At 37.3% G+C, this 18,966-nt stretch overlaps 3 protein-coding genes across 6 annotated transcripts; all 3 read left to right on the top strand.

Annotated features, from left to right (window-relative positions):
* Positions 1-770: 770 nt before the first annotated feature.
* Positions 771-10,494, top strand: LOC311075627 (uncharacterized protein; the record flags this gene model as incomplete). Of its 2 annotated transcripts, XM_084103162.1 has the most annotated exons (10): positions 771-824; positions 937-984; positions 1,192-1,239; positions 1,370-1,405; positions 1,491-1,559; positions 1,659-1,739; positions 8,976-9,014; positions 9,111-9,146; positions 9,678-9,737; positions 9,830-10,477. In XM_084103162.1, 10 exons carry the CDS (start codon positions 771-773, stop codon positions 10,220-10,222), a joined length of 864 nt encoding a protein of 287 aa, XP_083959288.1. In that variant the 3' UTR covers positions 10,223-10,477. The 2 variants fall into 2 exon arrangements, with proteins under 2 accessions (XP_083959288.1, XP_083959289.1); XM_084103163.1 differs by lacking the exons at positions 771-824; positions 937-984; positions 1,192-1,239; ... (1 more) ...; positions 1,491-1,559; positions 1,659-1,739 and adding exons at positions 8,299-8,347; positions 8,431-8,503; positions 8,599-8,622; positions 8,703-8,780; positions 8,858-8,890 and having other exon boundaries at positions 9,830-10,494.
* scpp5 (secretory calcium-binding phosphoprotein 5) lies at positions 2,901-6,266 on the top strand. Its single transcript, XM_084103230.1, has 11 exons — positions 2,901-2,988; positions 3,114-3,161; positions 3,471-3,545; positions 4,310-4,363; positions 4,578-4,646; positions 4,850-4,879; positions 5,132-5,170; positions 5,272-5,322; positions 5,455-5,538; positions 5,779-5,802; positions 5,939-6,266. Exons 1-10 carry the CDS (start codon positions 2,935-2,937, stop codon positions 5,794-5,796), a joined length of 522 nt encoding a protein of 173 aa, XP_083959356.1. The 5' UTR covers positions 2,901-2,934; the 3' UTR covers positions 5,797-5,802; positions 5,939-6,266.
* A 1,225-nt stretch (positions 10,495-11,719) lies between the features above and the next one.
* Positions 11,720-15,036, top strand: cnga1a (cyclic nucleotide gated channel subunit alpha 1a). Of its 3 annotated transcripts, none has more exons than XM_084102955.1 (7): positions 11,720-11,944; positions 12,067-12,243; positions 12,360-12,413; positions 12,497-12,658; positions 12,766-12,870; positions 13,136-13,242; positions 13,317-15,036. In XM_084102955.1, the coding sequence occupies exons 2-7, from the start codon at positions 12,092-12,094 to the stop codon at positions 14,858-14,860; spliced, it is 2,124 nt and encodes a 707-aa protein (XP_083959081.1). In that variant the 5' UTR covers positions 11,720-11,944; positions 12,067-12,091; the 3' UTR covers positions 14,861-15,036. The 3 variants fall into 3 exon arrangements, with proteins under 3 accessions (XP_083959081.1, XP_083959083.1, XP_083959082.1); XM_084102957.1 differs by having other exon boundaries at positions 11,745-11,944; positions 12,114-12,243; XM_084102956.1 differs by having other exon boundaries at positions 11,745-11,944; positions 12,080-12,243.
* Positions 15,037-18,966: the final 3,930 nt, after the last annotated feature.

Raw genomic sequence — 18,966 nt, 5'->3', positions numbered from 1 at the left:
AATATTTTGTATCTTTTCAAATAATTTCATAGCCAGTTGTTTTTTAACCTTTACATGAAAGTCAACAGTCAAATTATTGACTTTCACTGCAGTTTCCCAATGTAATATGAAATGTAAATCCAGAATGAAACAATTTAATTGCAATAACCAATTAAATTCAACAGAAAATTATTTAAAATATTGCTTAGGTACAGTGTCTTATGGTCTATTTTGGTACTTATTATTTATAATATTATTTATAAATACTTTATTTCCTAGCAGTGTCCTCAGTCAGGCAGAAGGTTCCTACAGTTTGAACAAGTGTGAACAGTGCTGTCAGAGAGCTTTTATGATTTCATCTCAAGTGCCATAAATGTATTTTCTGATTGCGTTTGATTTATTTGTTCTATACTATATCATGCCAAATAATTACAATCTCAGCCAAAATTTTGCTTTGAGATAAGCAAAGATATATATTTGCTTTGAACGCACATTTTTGCCCTCTATAAAGGAACTTGGCTGGTCACCAAAGCCAATCAGATGCTGATGCTATGGGCCTTTTGTTTTCAAAGAGAATATAAGGAGTAGATCTAGAGAGCAGTATCACAAAATCCTCCTCCTCAATCCTGATCACAATCAAGAGTCTCAAACGAAGGTAAGGTACCATTAATTCAACAAACAATTTTGGGGCTGAAGGTTGATCTACTTTCCTGTTGCAGAAGGTTACGTAGAAGATTGCAAACAATGAAACTATATCTTTGCATGTCATATTTCAGACATCATCATTCAACATGAGATCCCTCATTTTGCTGGCATTTGTCATCGGTGTGGCCTACTGCGCTCCGGTACGTGATCGATTTTACTCTTATGTACAGTATTTATCCATGAGATGACAAGAGAATGTGGGATGCTAACATTGTGATACTAGCCTTAACTCTCCTGTTCTTTGACCCACAGCAACTGATGTATTATGAGCTAGAGTACAAACCTGTCATGGCTCCACAGGTTAGTTTGGTCCAAACATGAAATAGGGTGAATTCAGGTTGATTGGGACACTTTCCCCAGTCATTTCAATGGCAAAAGTGTCCCAATCAATCTGGATTCACCCCTATTTAAATAAAATGACTCAAGGAATATAGGAATAAACAGTGTCATATAGGATTATAGTACATTATGTATTGTATAAAAAGTGTGTATGATGATCTACTACAGGCTCTTCCTGCGGCCGCCGCTGCAGCTAGACCTTCTGAAATAGAGATTGTAAGTGTGGAAATTACGTATTATAGTAATATTTTAGATGTACATTTTCATATATAAATATAAAATGTTACATTAAAAATCAAATTATTATATTACATTAGATTATATTATATTTTCATTATTTTTTCAGCTTCTGGCAGCTCAACAGGCTGCAGCTGGAGGTTCTGTAAGTTGGGTTTCATTTCTTTTCGCAGAGTATTCATTATCTTCTGCTAGCTGAGCATGCGATCAGTTTTTCTTATTCTTCACAGGGTCAACCTATCCGTGGCTTCATTAAACATGAGATTCCCCAGCCCGCAGGCAAAGAAAGTATTGAAGTTGTACGTGTATCTGCATTTTTTTATTTCCCTACTGCTACATGAAATCCTCCATTTCTCGTCAACCATGTAGAAGTTCATTCATTTCCCTCTGTTTTCTAGCTGTACCCCTTCGGCTTTCCTCAACCTGCTGTCCCGGCTGTCCCTGCTGTCCCGGCTGTCCCAGTTGCTCCTGCTGCCCCAGTACAGACCAACCTAAAAAACTGTGATATATTTAATAATATTACATATATATGAGGCTGTATATAATTTGTTGTACTTTTTTAGGCTCCTGTTCCAAAGGATGATGATGATGATCATGATGACTAATGGTTAAGTAATAATTATAACCAATATATCAATCATAACGCTGTAATGCCACAAATTTAACCATTTTTGCAATGGAATATGCAACATTGTACACTGGTTAGTGACTGACATTTTAAATAGAGAAAAACTTCACATCAATAACATCATATTATTCTTATTTAATTATTATAATAGATTATAGAATAGAAACCTTTCTGTACAATGCAACACATTTATAAAACCTCTGTCTTTTCTTTTTCTCACAGATGAAAGAATATGCTGACCACCAATTCCTGAACGACAAAGAAGCTGCTCGTGTTTTGCAGAGTGACTGCATAAATGCTTTCCTGCTTTAGAAAAAATGATGACCCATCAAATGGTGCTTTTTCAGTGGCTTGATGCTTGAGAGTCATACAGTCATAAGCTTTTTTCTTCTTTTTTTTGCAAACATGTTTTTAAATCTTGATTTATAATAAAGCGTACAATCAATACTTTGTCTCCTCGTGTGTGTTATTATTAGCATTTATGTTGAAATTTTTTTTTTGATTGTTTATTCATACATAACAAGTCCTAGTTTGGCTGAAAATAAATACCATCCCAAGAAAGCTCTTCAGAACCTGACATTGTTGTTCAGACAGTTCTCTTGCTGCAATTAAACATCACTGAGTTTGTACACAAAAAACAAACTCAGTTCCTATTTTTGATATTTTGTAGCTTCAAAAATATAGGCTGGTGATATCAGCAGTTTCCTCAACTGTTATCATTATAATAATAGCTGACAGAAAGGCAGACAAAGTCTGACTACAGGTCATTTTCTCAATAACCATCTTTCTCCGTATGTGAGGTCATGATCAAGTCTAGCATGAGAGGGATTGGTTAAGAGCTAAGCCAGAGAGCAAATAAAAGCTAGAAAACTCATGTCCCAGAGCTATAACTCTACCTGCAACCAAGGTGAGAAAGCTGGTTGACCATTTCCGTACACTGTAAGTGCTTCTCTTTCTATGATATTGTTCAGAAATAGCACGCCCTCATTGGTGTTGTCTGTCTTAGGTCACATTTTTGCTTGAGTAAGGCTGGTGATTCCTTAAACATGTGGACATCTTTCCTGTGTCTTCTTCTGGCGGGTGCAGTATCCGCCGCACCAGTAAGTACATCAGACCTTTTTAAAGGAATGTCTTTGTGCTTATGAAGGCTTTTTTTATGTGTTTGGGTCGCCCAGATTCTGAAACTGATCCTTTTTTGTGCGTGTGTGTTTATGTCTCTCTCTAGCTTTCACCGTTTTTCAATTATCTCCCTCATTATGGCAGCCCGAGGCAGGTGGGGCTCACCACAACATGAACATTCTTGACTTTTCCGTATCCAAAAATGGCATAAAAGTCTTTGGAATCTCTTGCTTTAACCATAATCAACACATTGCACCCAGTTTTATGATGAAAATAGCTCTGTAATATTACAGTGTATGATGACATGCTACTCCATGACATGTGTTTTTATGATATATAGGTTTAACTGACTATCCTGAGGTTGCTGCAGAACATGTTTTGAACATACTAATTATAACGGAAGTAAACATGTTTTTTGGGGGGCATCCACTACAGTAAATCTGAAATCCTTTTATTTTCTTAGGGGAATAATGGTGGCTTTCAGGGAATGCCATCACAGCAACATCCTGGTCTGAACGCTCCAATCAGCATGGAAATCGTATGAGCTATCTTTTTTCTGTTTGTAAACACCTTAAAAATAACAATTCAAAGTTGAACCAAGAAACCATGTAAAAATTAACTTTTTGATTTATTTCTGCCTGATCAAAAAAATAGGTTAGGTTAGTGTACCTTTATTAGGTTAGTGTACCTGATCTAACGCTTAAAATGACTTTCATTAGGTTAGTGTAACCTAATGCACTGAAAAAAAAAAAAAAAAATAGTTTAGGATTTAATTTTAGATAATTTTCACTAAGAAAAATCTTTCACAAATACTTTGGAAATGGCAAATAACAGTGAAATAAACATGAAATTCTGAAGTCGAAAGACTGCAATAGTATTTTCTTGTAAGAAATAATCTTTGTTTTATTTACAACTTTACATTTAATTTAATTTAATTTAATTTCTAGAAAAAAAATCAAATGTCTATGTGGTCTAAACCTTAACAATTGCTTTTAAGTCATTTAAACTTAAATTACAGCAAACTGATTCAAGAAATTAGTTGAATCTTGTATAACTTATACATTTGAAAATTGCTTAACTTATCTTGATGAGTTGAAGCAATGTAAAAACACATGTTGTCATAACCTATTGATCAAATACTTTTTTACAGTGTTCAGTTCAGTTTTACAGTTTTATTCAGTCAAATTAAATACATTTTTTTTCTTCACATTTCTGTTTTAAGATAGTACCACATGAAGCACGTTTTAGATTACATGAAAAAAATATGTATAATAATAATAATAAAAAATTTTTTTTAAATAGATTTTCCCACCGAGCTTCCCTACTAATCCAGCAGGGGGCGCAGCGGGCAAATCGGTGAGTGTGTAAAGGTTTGCTATCTGCAAGGCTAGCTTGTTTCTCTAACATATCAGTTACACACAGCTTCTTTGTTAGGTGCCTTTTTGAGATGTAAACTCTCATCTCAATCAGTTGAATCAATATATAGCCTACCTCATGTGTGTATACCAAAAGAATAGAACATAATTACTACCATTCACGCTGTGGCATGGCTCTCTCTTTCTGCTTTCAGTCATTCCCTACACAAGCGTTCATCAAGTACTCTCTCCCCAAGGTTCCGGGCAGAAAAAGCGTGGAAATCGTGAGTGAACAGACCCGACGGCTGATTTCAGCACTTGCTCTGACTTTAATAGAAATGTTTACATAGCCTATATGCTGTAGAAAGTCAATCCGGCACAGTGTTGCTTTTGTATCTTCTTCTAATGCCTCAACATCATTGCTGGCACATCCCCTCTGATGCAATGAACTCAATGGTGATTTTGTTTTTCTTTCTCCTTATTGAAGTTTTACCCCTATGACTTCAGTCAGCGCCAGGTAGGATTTACTTTGAAACTAGTAAATTTCTCAAATAATTACAAAGAAGCGGCAAGTAACATATTGAATTAAATGTGAAATTTTGAAGTTGAAATGGATTATATCTGTTGTTTTCTCATCCCGTAAATATCTGAGCCTTACAAATCTTACTTATTTCTGGGAGTACTAGTTGTTTCCATCATTGAATCATTTTCCTGTTTATATTGTAAAAAGCGCTACATAAATAAAGGTAACTTGTTGTCTACATTTCAGGACCAACCAAATGTTCCCCTGATACCTCAATTTCCAAATGTAAATTCTTTAAATTGCTTAAACATTTTGACATTATTACCTACACCCATATATATTAAACCCATTTTACTTATTTTTTATATATGTTTGTCAATATATAGATCTTCCCCTTTGACTTCATGCCACAGGCAGTTCCTCAACAGCCACCCATGGTGAGAAAAAAAGGCTTTGAACCTCTTTGGTTTCATAATTAATCAATACAGTCATCACTTGCACTGTTATTGGAATTTGCTGAAACACTTGAATCTGGAAACACTGTGAGCTTTTATTGCATATCTACACAGAACCCACCATTCCAGGATGGTCCTCCACAAACCCAAGATCCTCAGCAGCAAACCCAGCCGGAGCAGCAGGCTCAGACAGGACAGGTCTGTGTGTGTGTGTGTGTGTGTGTGTGTGTTTAAATGCATATGTGTGAGAAGCAAAAATCACAACCCTCAGTAAAGCTCTGATTTGACAACATAATTACCCCTTCAGTGCTGCATTTAGCCAGTATGCTTTTAACCAAAATGGAAACTTGCTGATCTCGTATATGTCAGCAGCAGTTTTGCAGAAAACAGCAGATTGTGTGCACCACACTCTTGTTAATTATCTATACTTTCTTTCAGGTGTCTAACAAGCCATGAAGACTGGTGAGATACTGCTTATGTGTATCTGAATATGATTCATTCATCCTAATTTTGAATCGCAATAGTTTTAATAGTGTTTCAACATTGCTTGACATCACTCTTTCATTCTTAATTATCATTTCATTTCTTATCCCCGCAGACACATCTTTGAAGCTGAGTGAGAGAAAAACGTCAAACAATAAGAGTGTGGAACTCCCCCCCCCACAATGCTATTTAGAATTAGTAAATACTTTTTTCCTGGGATAATAATTTAAAACGAGCTGATTTTTTGAACATGAAGAAGATGATCTACATGTATAACAATTTTTTAAAGATCTGTAAATGCATGGAATGCAGATAGAAATGTGCTGTTTTGGTCTTATTCTGATGTGAGAAAATGATACCTTAAAGCAAATGTCAGTTCTGAATATTTTCTCATGTATACTTTTGTGAGTAGTGTTTCACTAATAAAGTTGATTAAAGAACAACTCATTTTTCAACATGCACTTATTATCTATCTTTGTGGTAGTTGTTACAAAATAACATATGAAATCTAATGCATACTAGTAATTAATTAAAATGATACAAAACATTTTTTTTTCAACATTGAAAAGGATTCTGAGGTTAAAGTGAAATATTTTGCACCTACACCTTGAACATTGTGCGGTATAATAAACATTATATTGCATGTTAAAAAATAGCTTGTTAAAACTTTAGGAGAGCAAAGAGTTTGTTAGGCCACGTTCAACCTCAGGGAAGCTTTAGGATGTGTGAATATCAAATTAGAGAATTATTTATAATGCTCATTCAAACAAAATTCAGAGAAATTCGAGAGTATGTTTTTCCAACATAGATTGTCTGGCCATAAGGATTTCTAATAGTCTCCTACATGCAGAAATGAACACATGAACTAGACCTGTGTGTTAGCAATTAATCAATCCATTCTTTTATATTTGCTCTGAGATATGTTGGCACATTGGGCATCAACATTTAATAAGATTTTGAGATTGAGTTTATCTGCTCATTATCATAACAGGGTTTAATTAGCTCTGCGATTCTAATTATATATAGGCCTATACATAATTATTATACAGTGTATTATACACTGCCCGATCAAAAAAAAAAAAAAAAAAGAAGAAGAAAAAAAGTCGCTGTTTGGATTTAAATAAGCAAATGCTTAAAGAGCAAATGACTGGATCATTATTGCAGTAATTATTATAGCATGTTTTATGTTTGGCAACAGTTCTTCTAACCCTAACTGATGGAGTGTGTAGATTTTTATTTCTTAACCATGTAGGAAAACACATCATGGCCATATTCCATGATGACAATGTCAAGATTCATCAGGCTCAAATTGTGAAAGAATGGTTGGAAGGGAGATTGAAGAATCGTTTTCACACATGAATTGGCACCTCTGAGTCCAGACCTTAAATTCTTTGAAAGTGTTTGGGTTGTGCTGGAGGAGACTTTCCATCAAGAGGTCCATCATTATTTGGTCAAGATCTAATATTGACAATGCAAGAGGCACGCACTCTGTAAAGTCTCCTCCAGCACAACCCAAAGACTTTTTTCAAATGTGAAGCAACAGCCAAATTGCTGCATATGATATTTGCTTATTCTCAACTCTGCAAGTATAAGTAACATCGAAGCCATATCTGTTTATCTAAATATGATATATATATATATATATATATATATATATATATATATATATATATATATATAAATAAAATTCTTTGAAGCATTTCAAGGGTTATATATATATAAATATTTGAACTGTAGGCTTTTGAACAACTAGAAAGATAGTCATCAGTTGACCCTAAGGAAACATCTATCTAGAATGACTGAAGGGGAGCCAAAGTATATGTCGTCTCTTGCCTGATTTGTTTGAGCCCAGCAAGTGGATATCTAAAAACCTTTTTATGTTCACATTCTTATCAGATGGAAGACATCCTGAATGGAAGACATTCCCTAAAGCATAAAGCATAGGCCTATCAACCCTTGAAATGCTTCAAACCTCAGTCTGAGCGAAAAAAAACGCAGGCGACAACATCTCTATAGAAGTTGTCAGTGTGGTCACAACAATAAGGGAGCCAAAAGATTTATACCCATATCTCCAAAATGAATCAGCAAGAAAAGATTGATAAAGTCTGTAATTAAGTTGTAAATATCTTTTGTAATTAGATCAATCAAGTTGGCATGCGCCCACAAGTCCCACTGTTATTGGAAAGGGGCCCCTTGAAAGTCATACTCATGCAAACTTCACCATCAAACACCACAGACAGACCCTCCTCTGTCTGGTAGACAATTTCAATTTTTGTCTGTCTTTTTGAAGAACTGTGCACCAAGCAGAATTTCACAGTGTATAATTATACATAATGGGTCATTAGCAGTTGTAATTCCAACCTTGCTTTAAGAATAAAGGCAAAAAATAGATCTCATTTTTGCTGAGAGGTGATTGGTCTGTTTCAGGAGCTGCTAAGTATATATAGCAGCCTTGTTCAGTACTTATTCATTCAACTTTAAACTTCAAGAAACCAAGCAGTCGTCCTTGTGATTTTCAAAAGAGGTAAGCTCGTACCATTTCTGAGGAGCTTTAACTCATGTTACCGGCAGTATTGAATATGTCTGTTTTTCTTTCTGCATCATAAGCTGTGAAATAATCATGATCATGAAAGCTGTGGCGTTGTTGATGTGTTTGCTGGGCTCCTCGCTAGCTGCACCTGTAAGTTCTTGTTTCCACATCTCAGTTCAAGGCAGCATAACAAAGTCAAAATTTCAAACATTTTTGACATCTTCATCTTGCTTTGCATATTTTAGGCCCCTGACAGCGGCAGCAATGAGGTAAGACTTTTGTGTGTGCTCACAATGGGTGTTAATGTACAGCCTATTGCATTATGCATACTGTGTTTTCTCTATTGCAGCAGGCAATTACTAGTCATGCTAACACAGCTCTGCAGTTGATGGAACTCTACAGAATATTAGGACAGATGCAGCAACAGGTCAGTTCAATGCTGATAATACTAAAGACATGGAGGCATTTCATAATATTAACATAACGTGATCAATGTATTTGCAGGGTTTTGGTGCCGTTCCTGGTGCTCAGCTGCCTGTATGTTAAGCATTTAACCACTTCATTTAAAGACTACTGTGTGAACCTGTTTTATGGATTTGATGGTATTTTCTGTTCCTCACAGGCAGCACCTGTGGCACCCGCAGCACCAGCGCCTGTTGATGTAAACCCCTTTCATTCTATCATATTGCATTTTATGTTTTTGAGAATAAACAATAGCCTTTTGAAAACATTTTTGACAATATTTCTCTTTTTACAGACCCAGCCTCAGGTTTCACCTCAAGCACCACAGCAGGTTAGCAATGTGCTATTGTTATTTTGTCAGTCAGTCATGGCATGTCATAAGACGATGTTGAGGATAAATGTAAAGAAAAATCATGTTAGATAAGTGACACATCAGCTGTGTATCAAGGCCTTGCTAGTGCACAGATTTACATTACTAATTTACATTAAAGGGAACTAGAACATGGAATGAGACACAGCTTCTGTTTATGATGTAAAGTAGCATTTAGCTTGGCTTTTTGCTACTAATCGTAGCGCAAAAACTACAAAGTGGCAATACACTTCTTTATTGGCATTGATGGTTCCATGAAGAACCTTCAACATCCATTTAACCTTTCCATTGCACTAAAGGTTCTTTAAATTATTAAGTTCTTCACATGAAAGGTTCTTTGGCGAACCCAAAATGGTTCTTCTATGGGATCGCCTCATGAAAAAACCTTTAGGAATTTTACTTTTTAAGAACTACAACGCGGTTCATTAAACAAGCCTGTGATTGAGAATATTTTATTTTGTGTTGACATTGATCTTTGAACATTTCTTTCAGGGCTTTTTTTTCAACCCCGCTCTTTTCGCACCCAGAGGAGATTCAGATGAGGAAGGAGCAGTAGGTTTCCTCTTATCAAAACTTTATCACACATTTCAAACATTAATAGGGTGTACTTTACGAGCTGTGTCCCACTTTTCTATCTACCCTAGCCAATGTATCGTGGGTTTTACCCTGCCCAGCCGGCTGCTCCACTGAACTCGGATGAGGCCGAAGGAGCGGAAGAAGCAGAGGCAGCGGAGGGTGCTGAGGCAGCCGAGGCCGGAGCCGAACCTGAACCTGCTGGAACCGCTTCAACTGTCGATGCCGCTGTCGCAAACGAGATCCTACCCGTTGATGTTGCTGTGGATGTTCCCGTCGAACCTGCTCCCGAAGTCATCGCTGCTGCTGCTGCTGCTGCTGCTGCTGTTGATCCGGCCCTCATCCCCGAGGCCCCGGCAGTTGCTGTGGAAATTGATCCCACTTTGGTGGGGCCTGATGTTGCTGCTGGTGCAGAGCAGGTGCTGGTGGCTGAGGCTCCTGATGCTGCCCAGCTAGTGCAGTGAGAGAGATGATCACAAGCCCCGCCCCCCAAGATTCTAACCAATCAGTCACATCGCTGACTTTAAGACCACATCTCTGTGGTCTGAACATTGCTGGAACAAAATGTGGCACATTCCTGTTGTGTGAAAATGTTTTCTGGCAGATTTATAATAACCTCATTGTAAGAATTGAGCCGACACTGCTGCAGACAGTGTTACTTGTTATATGTCTTCTCTTTCAGTTTCTTAAAATAAAATGTATTTTGTCTTACTGCAATTAAAAGCCTCTTTTATCAACTGAAATGTAACTATGTAATTAACCTGATATCTATACATCTATAACAGATGACTATATATATATATGTGTGTGTGTGTGTGTGTGTGTGTGTGTGTGTGTGTGTGTGTGTGTGTGTGTGTGTGTCCAAATGTCCCCAAAAGGATAGTAAAAACCTACATTGTGAGAACCGCTGGCTGGTCATCACAAGGGAAATTTATTTATAAACATAATAAATTGAGTTTTTTGGAAAATGTAAAAATGCATAAAGTGTTGTGTTATATGCATAAGGTTTAGGGGTAGGGTTAGTGTAGGGGGATATCTACAGTTTGTACAGTATTAAAACCATTATGTCTATGGAGGTACTCACAAGTATAGCAAAATAAACATATAAGTGTGTGTGTGTGTGTGTGTGTGTGTGTGTGTGTGTGTGTGTGTGTGTGTGTAACTATGTTATATGAACATCATTATATGAAGAGTTCAGATGTAAAAGCCTCTAAGTGCCATCTGAAATTTTCTTCTAGAATGATCATTTTTATCAAGCTTGTATAAGTTCAGTAATTTCACTTAAATGACAATTCATAGGTAATTTTCATTGCCATTTAGGCCTAAGTGAAATTACTGAACTTAAATATACAAGCTTGATCATTCTACAAGAAAATTTCAAATGGCACTTAGAGGCTTTTGCATCTGAACTCTTCATATATACAGTAGGTAAAATATAAGATGTCCAATTAAACAAAAACTACATATATCCAACAAAACAGGCCATCTATTTCTCTGTGAGTGACTGTGTGTGAAACTAAGACTGGGAGGTTTGTATTAATAGGATAAAGCAGATCTGTGGAAGACTGCTGACTAGGCAGATGTTGCTACATGAGGTAAATCTTTCACTCTACTCCACAGGCTCACAGTCTATAGCAAGCACATGTACACAAATGACACCAGTGTAATGTGTGTAGACTGCATACGTAAAATGAAATTACAGTTAGTCAAATAAACACCACAAACCAATGTGATCATTCACATATGCCTTACAAGGTGCACTCTGATGAATCAATTTAAACATGAACCTAAAAATTTGTTTTGAATATGGAACAATTAAATAAACGACAGGTTGGCAAAATTCTCAGTGTAAAATGATGGGTTTTACCCATACTTTCAGCTTTTGTTGGAGAGAGTATAAATTATGTACCGTTCAAAAAGACAGGGAGGAGGCTTTGTTTTTGTCACTCTAGTCTCTCATTAATCTCCAAATCCTTCTCAGGGTCATGCAAGTCTGAGATATCATTACAGAGCACAACAGAACAAATGAACCACACGCTAGTTCCTCCTTTGAAAAACACAAGCTGTAATTTTACTGTAGCATATCTTTAATTTCACCAGACAGAAGGTCTGTGATTCTGACAGGCTCTGTGATTCTTCTGATCAAGAGAGAATGGGACAGGATTTAGGTTAAAGCAAAACAGCCGGTGAGTTTGATATGACTTTGTGGCAATTTTCTTCCTCTTATAGTATCATTTTGTCCATGTTAGAAATTTTTCATGACTTTTAACAAATAGAAAGACATATAAATTGTAAATCACTGCTTCAGCCTATTGTTCTAGGGGGAAAGGATCATGACTATTGTACCTACATCAGGGGGGTTTGCAGTCCCTCCCCGAGTGTCTCCGATAATGGAGGTGGAATCAGAGGAGGACGATGAAGACACAATTCCAGCTCCAAGTGCAGGACGTTTCTTTAACATCAACAACAGCAACAACAATGAGGAGTAATCAAAGATCATTAGATCAATATAATATAATATAATATAATATAATATATAATTGTATATAATTTTATATGAATGTGTATTAGTGGTAATAGTGTACTTTGCTCTCCATATAGGGAAGCCAAGAAGAAAAAGAAAAAGGAGAAAAAAGAAAAGAAGGAGAAAAAAGAGTGGGTAGCACACTGGTCTTATATTTGACATTCTGGTTATAAATAACGTTTGTTACCGTATAAACCTTTCTGTTGTTCTGTAGCAAAAAAGAAAAGAAAGAGAAGAAAGAAAAAAAAGAGAAGAAAGAAAAGGAAGAAAAAGAAAAAGAAAATGAGAAAGAAAAGGAAAAGGAAAAGGAAAAAGAAAAGGCAAAAGAAAAAGAAAAGGAAAAGGAAAAGGAGAAAGAAAAGGAAAAAAAGGAGGGGTTGGTATCTGGATTTTTTATCAGTCATTTCTACTGTAATCTGTGATTTACAAAAGGTTAAAGTATCACCATTGATTATTGCTCATGTCAACTTCATTTTTTTCAAGGCCCAAGGAGGTGTTTGTGATTAACCCAGCGGGACTCCTGTATTATCAATGGCTGCTTATAATCACAGTTCCTGTCATGTACAACTGGACAGTTATAATTGCAAGGTAATAATTAGAAGTTCATGTTTTATTAAGACCAGGAGATGAGAGAAGAATACAAATTGAAGACGTTCCCTTTTTTAACCTCTGAAGTGTGCTTCCTTACATCTCCATTAGTCTCTTACACTCTACACTCTTATGCTCTAGATATGATGAAGGTCATCTATTCAGCATCAAAATCCAACTTAATACATAAAATTGGTGCATTTTGTAAGCTTGATAAATGGGTGTAATACTTTTGAGAGTATTTATATTGTGTCTCTTTGCATAGAGCCAGCTTTGAGGAGCTGCAGCATGAATATCTACTGATCTGGTTCCTCTTAGACTATAGCTCCGATTTGATTTATTTGGCTGACATGGCCTTCAGAGCACGAACAGGTGAATATAACATCATTAATTAGAATTAGATCTCAATTTGTGTCATGATTTCATGTCACCTTCTCTTTAACCAGGGTACCTGGAACAGGGCTTGCTTGTCAAAGATGAAAAGCTCCTTCTCCAGCGGTACACTGAAAGTTTCCAGTTCCGCATCGATGTCATCTCTATGCTACCCACGGACATCTTCTACTTCGTTTTAGGCTTGGACTACCCAGAGATCCGGATAAACAAGTTGCTCCGCCTGAACCGCATGTTTGAGTTCTTCACCATCTCAGAAACCATGACCAACTACCCCAACATCTTCCGAATCTGCACTTTGGTCATGTACATCATCATCATCATCCACTGGAATGCATGCCTCTACTTCTCCTTCTCCAAGTCCATCGGGTTCGGATCAGATGCATGGGTGTACCCAGCTCTCGACGAACCAGAGTTTGGAGAACTCATGCGAAAATATTCCTTCAGCCTGTACTGGTCTACGCTTACCCTCACCACTATCGGAGAGACGCCATCTCCGGCGCTAGACTCTGAATTTCTCTTCCACGTAGTTGACTTCCTGGTGGGCGTCTTGATCTTTGCCACCATTGTTGGTAACATTGCTACAATGATCTCAAATATGAACGCAGCCCAGGCTCAGTTCCAATCCAGGATCGACAACATTAAGCAGTACATGCATGCGCGGCATGTCAGCAAGGACCTCGAGGAGCGTGTCATCAAGTGGTTTGACTACCTGTGGACTAACAAGAAAGCACAAAATGAAAGAGAGGTGCTGAGGTACTTGCCAGACAAATTACGGGCAGAGTTAGGCATGAACGTGCATTTAGAGACCCTCATGAAGGTGCGGATCTTCGCCGACTGTGAGGCGGGGTTGCTGATCGAGTTGGTGTTGAAGCTTCGCCCCCTGGTTTTCAGTCCTGGTGACTACATCTGCCGCAAAGGCGATATCGGGCGGGAGATGTACATCATAAAAGAAGGCAAACTTGCCGTGGTGGCCGATGACGGCATCACTCAATTTGTCGTCCTTGGCGATGGAAGCTACTTTGGTGAAATCAGCATTCTAAACATCAAGGGCAGCAAGGCAGGGAACCGCAGAACAGCAAATATTAAAAGCATAGGGTACTCAGACCTCTTCTGCCTGTCCAAAGATGATCTGATGGAGGCTCTGACGGAATATCCCGAGGCTAAAGCATTGCTGGAAGAGAAAGGGAGACAGATTCTGATGAAGGACGGTTTAATTGAGACTGACCCTGCCAAACTAAAGCCAGATGAGAGGGACTTGGATGAGCGCGTAAACCGAATCTACAGCACACTGCAGATCATGCAGACCAAGGTAAACAAGCTGCTGGTGGAACAGGGGGAGACACAGAAGAACATCAAACGGCGAATTGCTCAGATAGAGCGCCTTGCTGGGGAAGAGGTGGAGGATGAAGATGAAGAGGAGGAGATGGAAAAGAAGGAAGAAACCCAGGAGGAAAAGAAAGAAGAAGAGCCAGAGAAAGAGAAGGTAGAAGAAGACAAGGAAAAGATGGAAGAAAAAGAGGAGGAAAAGATGGAAGAAAAAGAGGAGGAAAAGCTGGAAGAAGTGACCGAAGAGAAAAAGAAAGACGAGGAGCCATAGGATAAGAAGATAAGAACTTGTGAGAATAACTCTGGATGAACTTCACAGATGAAGATAACACTAAATATGTTCAAATTAAAAAACTAAATCTTGTTCTTATAGTAACACTAATTTGTTTAGCCAATTTGACTTTGTTCATTCTGTCTTGTGCAGCCAATAAATTCTTGTAAAGTCAACTACAGATTTCTTGTCCAGCAAATTGTCAATTAGCAATACCAGTTTTAATTTGTATTCCTTTCTAAAATATATTTGATTATTTATTTTTTTTTTTCATAAAGTAAACCTTTTCATAAGTACAACTCTAAAAAAACATCCTTGCAATAACTTCAAATAGATGCGCTCTGAACATCACCACACACTAATAAACATAACAGTGACAACAAAATAACAGCAGCTTAAATAAAACCTGCTAACAGAACTGCTAACAGAACACAACGTTATTTATTCATGTGTGTTAGGTCTTGTGAGTAGTAAGCACGACACCCTATATCTTCAAAGACCTCGTATTTATTCCGAACAGTAACTTCACATGTTTAACACTAAGACTACATGACACAACAATGTGGCAATGGATACTGGGAGCTCTCAAATCAGTAGCATTGCTCAATATTGTTTAATATTGTTTTTTTTTTTTAGACAACTGTTTAGGGTGTGCTATTATTGAGAATACTGTGAATTCCGTCCCTTTTTGGTTTTGGAAAATGGTTTCTTGATAATAAAAATATTAAAGATGCAAATTGTCGCACTATACTGACCAATCAGCATCCAAGACTGGAACAACCAATTTTAAAAGGTGTTATGGATCAAATAATATTTATGAAAACAGACATTTGAGGTCTTACCAAGTAGTCTGCTTGATGGGCACAAGGGTGCAGCAGAGGACCAAAGATTAATGACCCGTCCCTTACCTCTCAAAACCTGAAAATGACAGCATAAACACACATGAAGTTATGTCGTCTTTTATGGAGCCACTAAACCTAAAGATTGGTTTTTGTTGTTGTTGTTGAAACGTGTTTGAATGGGGTAAAAAAAAAATCGAAAGTTTTGCTTTGAACGTGACAATTATAATATTCACTAAAAATGTTCAAAAAGCAAGTATAAACTGTTTATAGAAGGTTTTGAGACACGTGAAGGGGGCGAAAATGTGCATGCGTCAGGTGTTTCGAAAAAGGAAAAGGAAAAAAGACTTCCGCAAAGGTAAGTTCAATGTGTTTTGAGAGGGAGGAATACTTGTGAGGAGCCTTTAAGTTCTCGTAAACTCCTTTATGAAAACAGTTGTTCATGATTAAGCTAGTGGTTTAACGGATCACAAAACTCACAGCTCGGATCATATTACGGTTTTTGAGTGATGGATCGGATTATTTTTCAAATCAGCAAGAAAAAAAAAAGAAAAAAACAATTGCACTAAATAAAGTAAGGTCTAAATACTATTCAGAAACAGAATGTAAAATAACACTATAGTGTTCACTGTATAAATTAAATTTAGATTAATCTTTGTGAAAGCTGTGTTTTGTTGTTTGATTAACATTGAGCAACAGGTATTTATTGTCTGCTGTCACTTTAAGACCTAATGCACAGATCCATGATGATACACTTACGATTTCTTTCTCAACTGTTTATGTTCACTTAAGACATAACCGACTGTGTTTACGAGAATATTTGCAGAGAGGGGTATTTTGACGTAATTTTGTTACAGAATGTGTCCATTCTGATTTTCAAGTTGATGTTAACGCACAACAATGACTGTAAAATATGCATTTTAGATGTTTAGAGTTATGATAGCCTTATAACATTGGCCTAGTTTTGTTATGCAGACCTGGCAACCCTGACGTGTTTATACTTTCTCCTAGCTCCTCTGAATGCATCCTTTCTCCTCGTTCGTCGGATCCACGTGGTGCATTTAAATGATGCATCCTTCATCATGGCATACCTCGATCGGTTTCCAGATCACAAGAAGAAACCATGAATAACCATTTGAGTGTTGATAAGCAGCCTGTGAAGTGCTTCATTATTCACTTTATGCTGAGATAGAAAAAAAGGTAACACATGCATTCAAAAATACATACATAATATTTAACCTTACTTGGATTCTCAAAACATCCCCAGGCAATTTTAGTACAATTCAAATCTGAATTTTTAGTTAAATGGCATGTACGCAGATAAGTGGTTTTAGGATACAAAGATTTGAAGAGGCAGACTTTTGACATTTGAAAAAAAAACAAAAAAAACAATTGCTCAGGCCTGTAATGGCTGTAGCTCTGCCTACACCATTTTTTCATGGAAGTTTGTACAGACCTGCTTTTAATCATGATGTTTTCCTTCTTTTGGCATCCTTCAATTTTCCTTTGGCTGCATTATTGATAATGCAAATTACAATTCTACAGGTATGCATCTGTCAGTTTTGTAAAATCTTAGGTCTTTTTTTCATTTTTTCACTTTTTTAACAGTGTTTCATTTCCAAGAAGCCTTTGATTCAGTCAGGAATGATTAGGGATCCTGTGGATAGGGGATACCTTCTTATATGTGGAGTGGTCACGGAGTGTGTGCCTCAATATTATCTGTTCTTTCATTTTGAACAGTCCCACCTGTTCTCTTCGCCGACAATTTCTGTCACATGTAGACACTTATTGTATTTTGCTCAGAGAGGTGATGAGAAAGGAAGTGAGCTGAAAAAAAAAAAGAAATGAAAGAACAGTGGAAGTATGTCTCCCATGGGAAAGCAAGATAAAAAAAGAAAGCTAAGCCTGTGATGTCAGCCATGAAAAGGGTCCTCAACCGTTTCGTCTCTTGAGCAGCTGGAGCTACGCGTTTAATTAATTAGAATTAGTCTGTCACTTTTAGAGGCAAATCAAAAAGGACCATATGACTTTCCTTCAAGGAGAAGTTACTTGCTGAATTAACTTGTTTACACAAGTGTTGGGAATATGAACGCATAGGTACAACTTTTTGTTATTTGAATGAAAGCTAGACTGGAACATGCATGAACGATTGAATGTGTGATTTATGGGAAGGAGAGAGAGAAAGAAAGCAAGCCAGTATCATTGAGACAGAGGAATCTGATGGATTGATTTGTACATTAAGTCACACTTAAACTATTGAGGGTCTGTTTACCTCACACCAAACATGAACCAGTGATCAGTCAAGCAATTTTATCATCCCATTTGGCGTGTAAATGCAGAGACACTCAGCCCACCACATCAGTGAGAGCACAGGTGGCTTTTTCTGAGAAGATAAATGGTGGCACAACAAGGGTCTATCAGTAGGGAACATTGCTTCTCGCTGAGTATTGTCATCAGACGCTCTGATCTGAGCAGTTAATGGAAGTCACTTAGGCAGCTCACACCAGGGTGGTTTGGAGTCTGGTGGCATAAAGATACACCACAGCATGTAGGAACCTGCATTTTGGTCTTACAAGCTGGTTCTTCCTTGTCCTTCCTGTCGTTGCTTAGAATGCTTAAGCACTTAACTGTCCCTTTCTATTAGTGTGTGTAACTGACCAGTTAGCCGGTGTGCTATTGTTTCTCCTAAACAATTTACTTCACGATAATAGCATTTGCAGTTGACCGGAGACGCTCTGGCAGGGAAGAAAGCTGACCTATTGGAAAAGTGACATCCTATGACAGTGGCACTCAGGGCCAGCCTGTGGGATCCTGGGGAACCGGGGGAGGTCATTAAAATGGACCCGCCGGTATAAAAATTGTTGTAACGTACAAATATGCATAGAACCACTGCAGTGTGATGAGTGAAATCACACTGTATATACTAAATGTATATATAAGACAGAGGTAATACTTATCGGTTCAAAAAACCGCCCACAGAACCTCTCACAATACAACTTTGACATCGTAGGATGTCCTGTTACTTTATCCTCTACAGTAAAAGACCTGGGTGTTATACTCGATTGTAACCTGTCTTTTGAAAATCATATTTCGTATGTTACAAAAACAGCCTTTTTCCACCTTAGAAACATTGCTAAGCTACGTAATATGCTATCAGTTTCTGATGCAGAAAAGTTAGTTCATGCATTCATGACCTCGAGACTAGATTACTGTAATGCTTTATTAGCCGGTTGTCCTGCATCCTCAATAAACAAGCTACAGTTAGTC

Source organism: Abramis brama (assembly GCF_963993115.1).
Source record: "Abramis brama genome assembly, chromosome: 2".
NCBI lineage: Eukaryota > Metazoa > Chordata > Actinopteri > Cypriniformes > Leuciscidae > Abramis > Abramis brama.
This window is presented reverse-complemented; position numbering and strand designations above follow the sequence as displayed.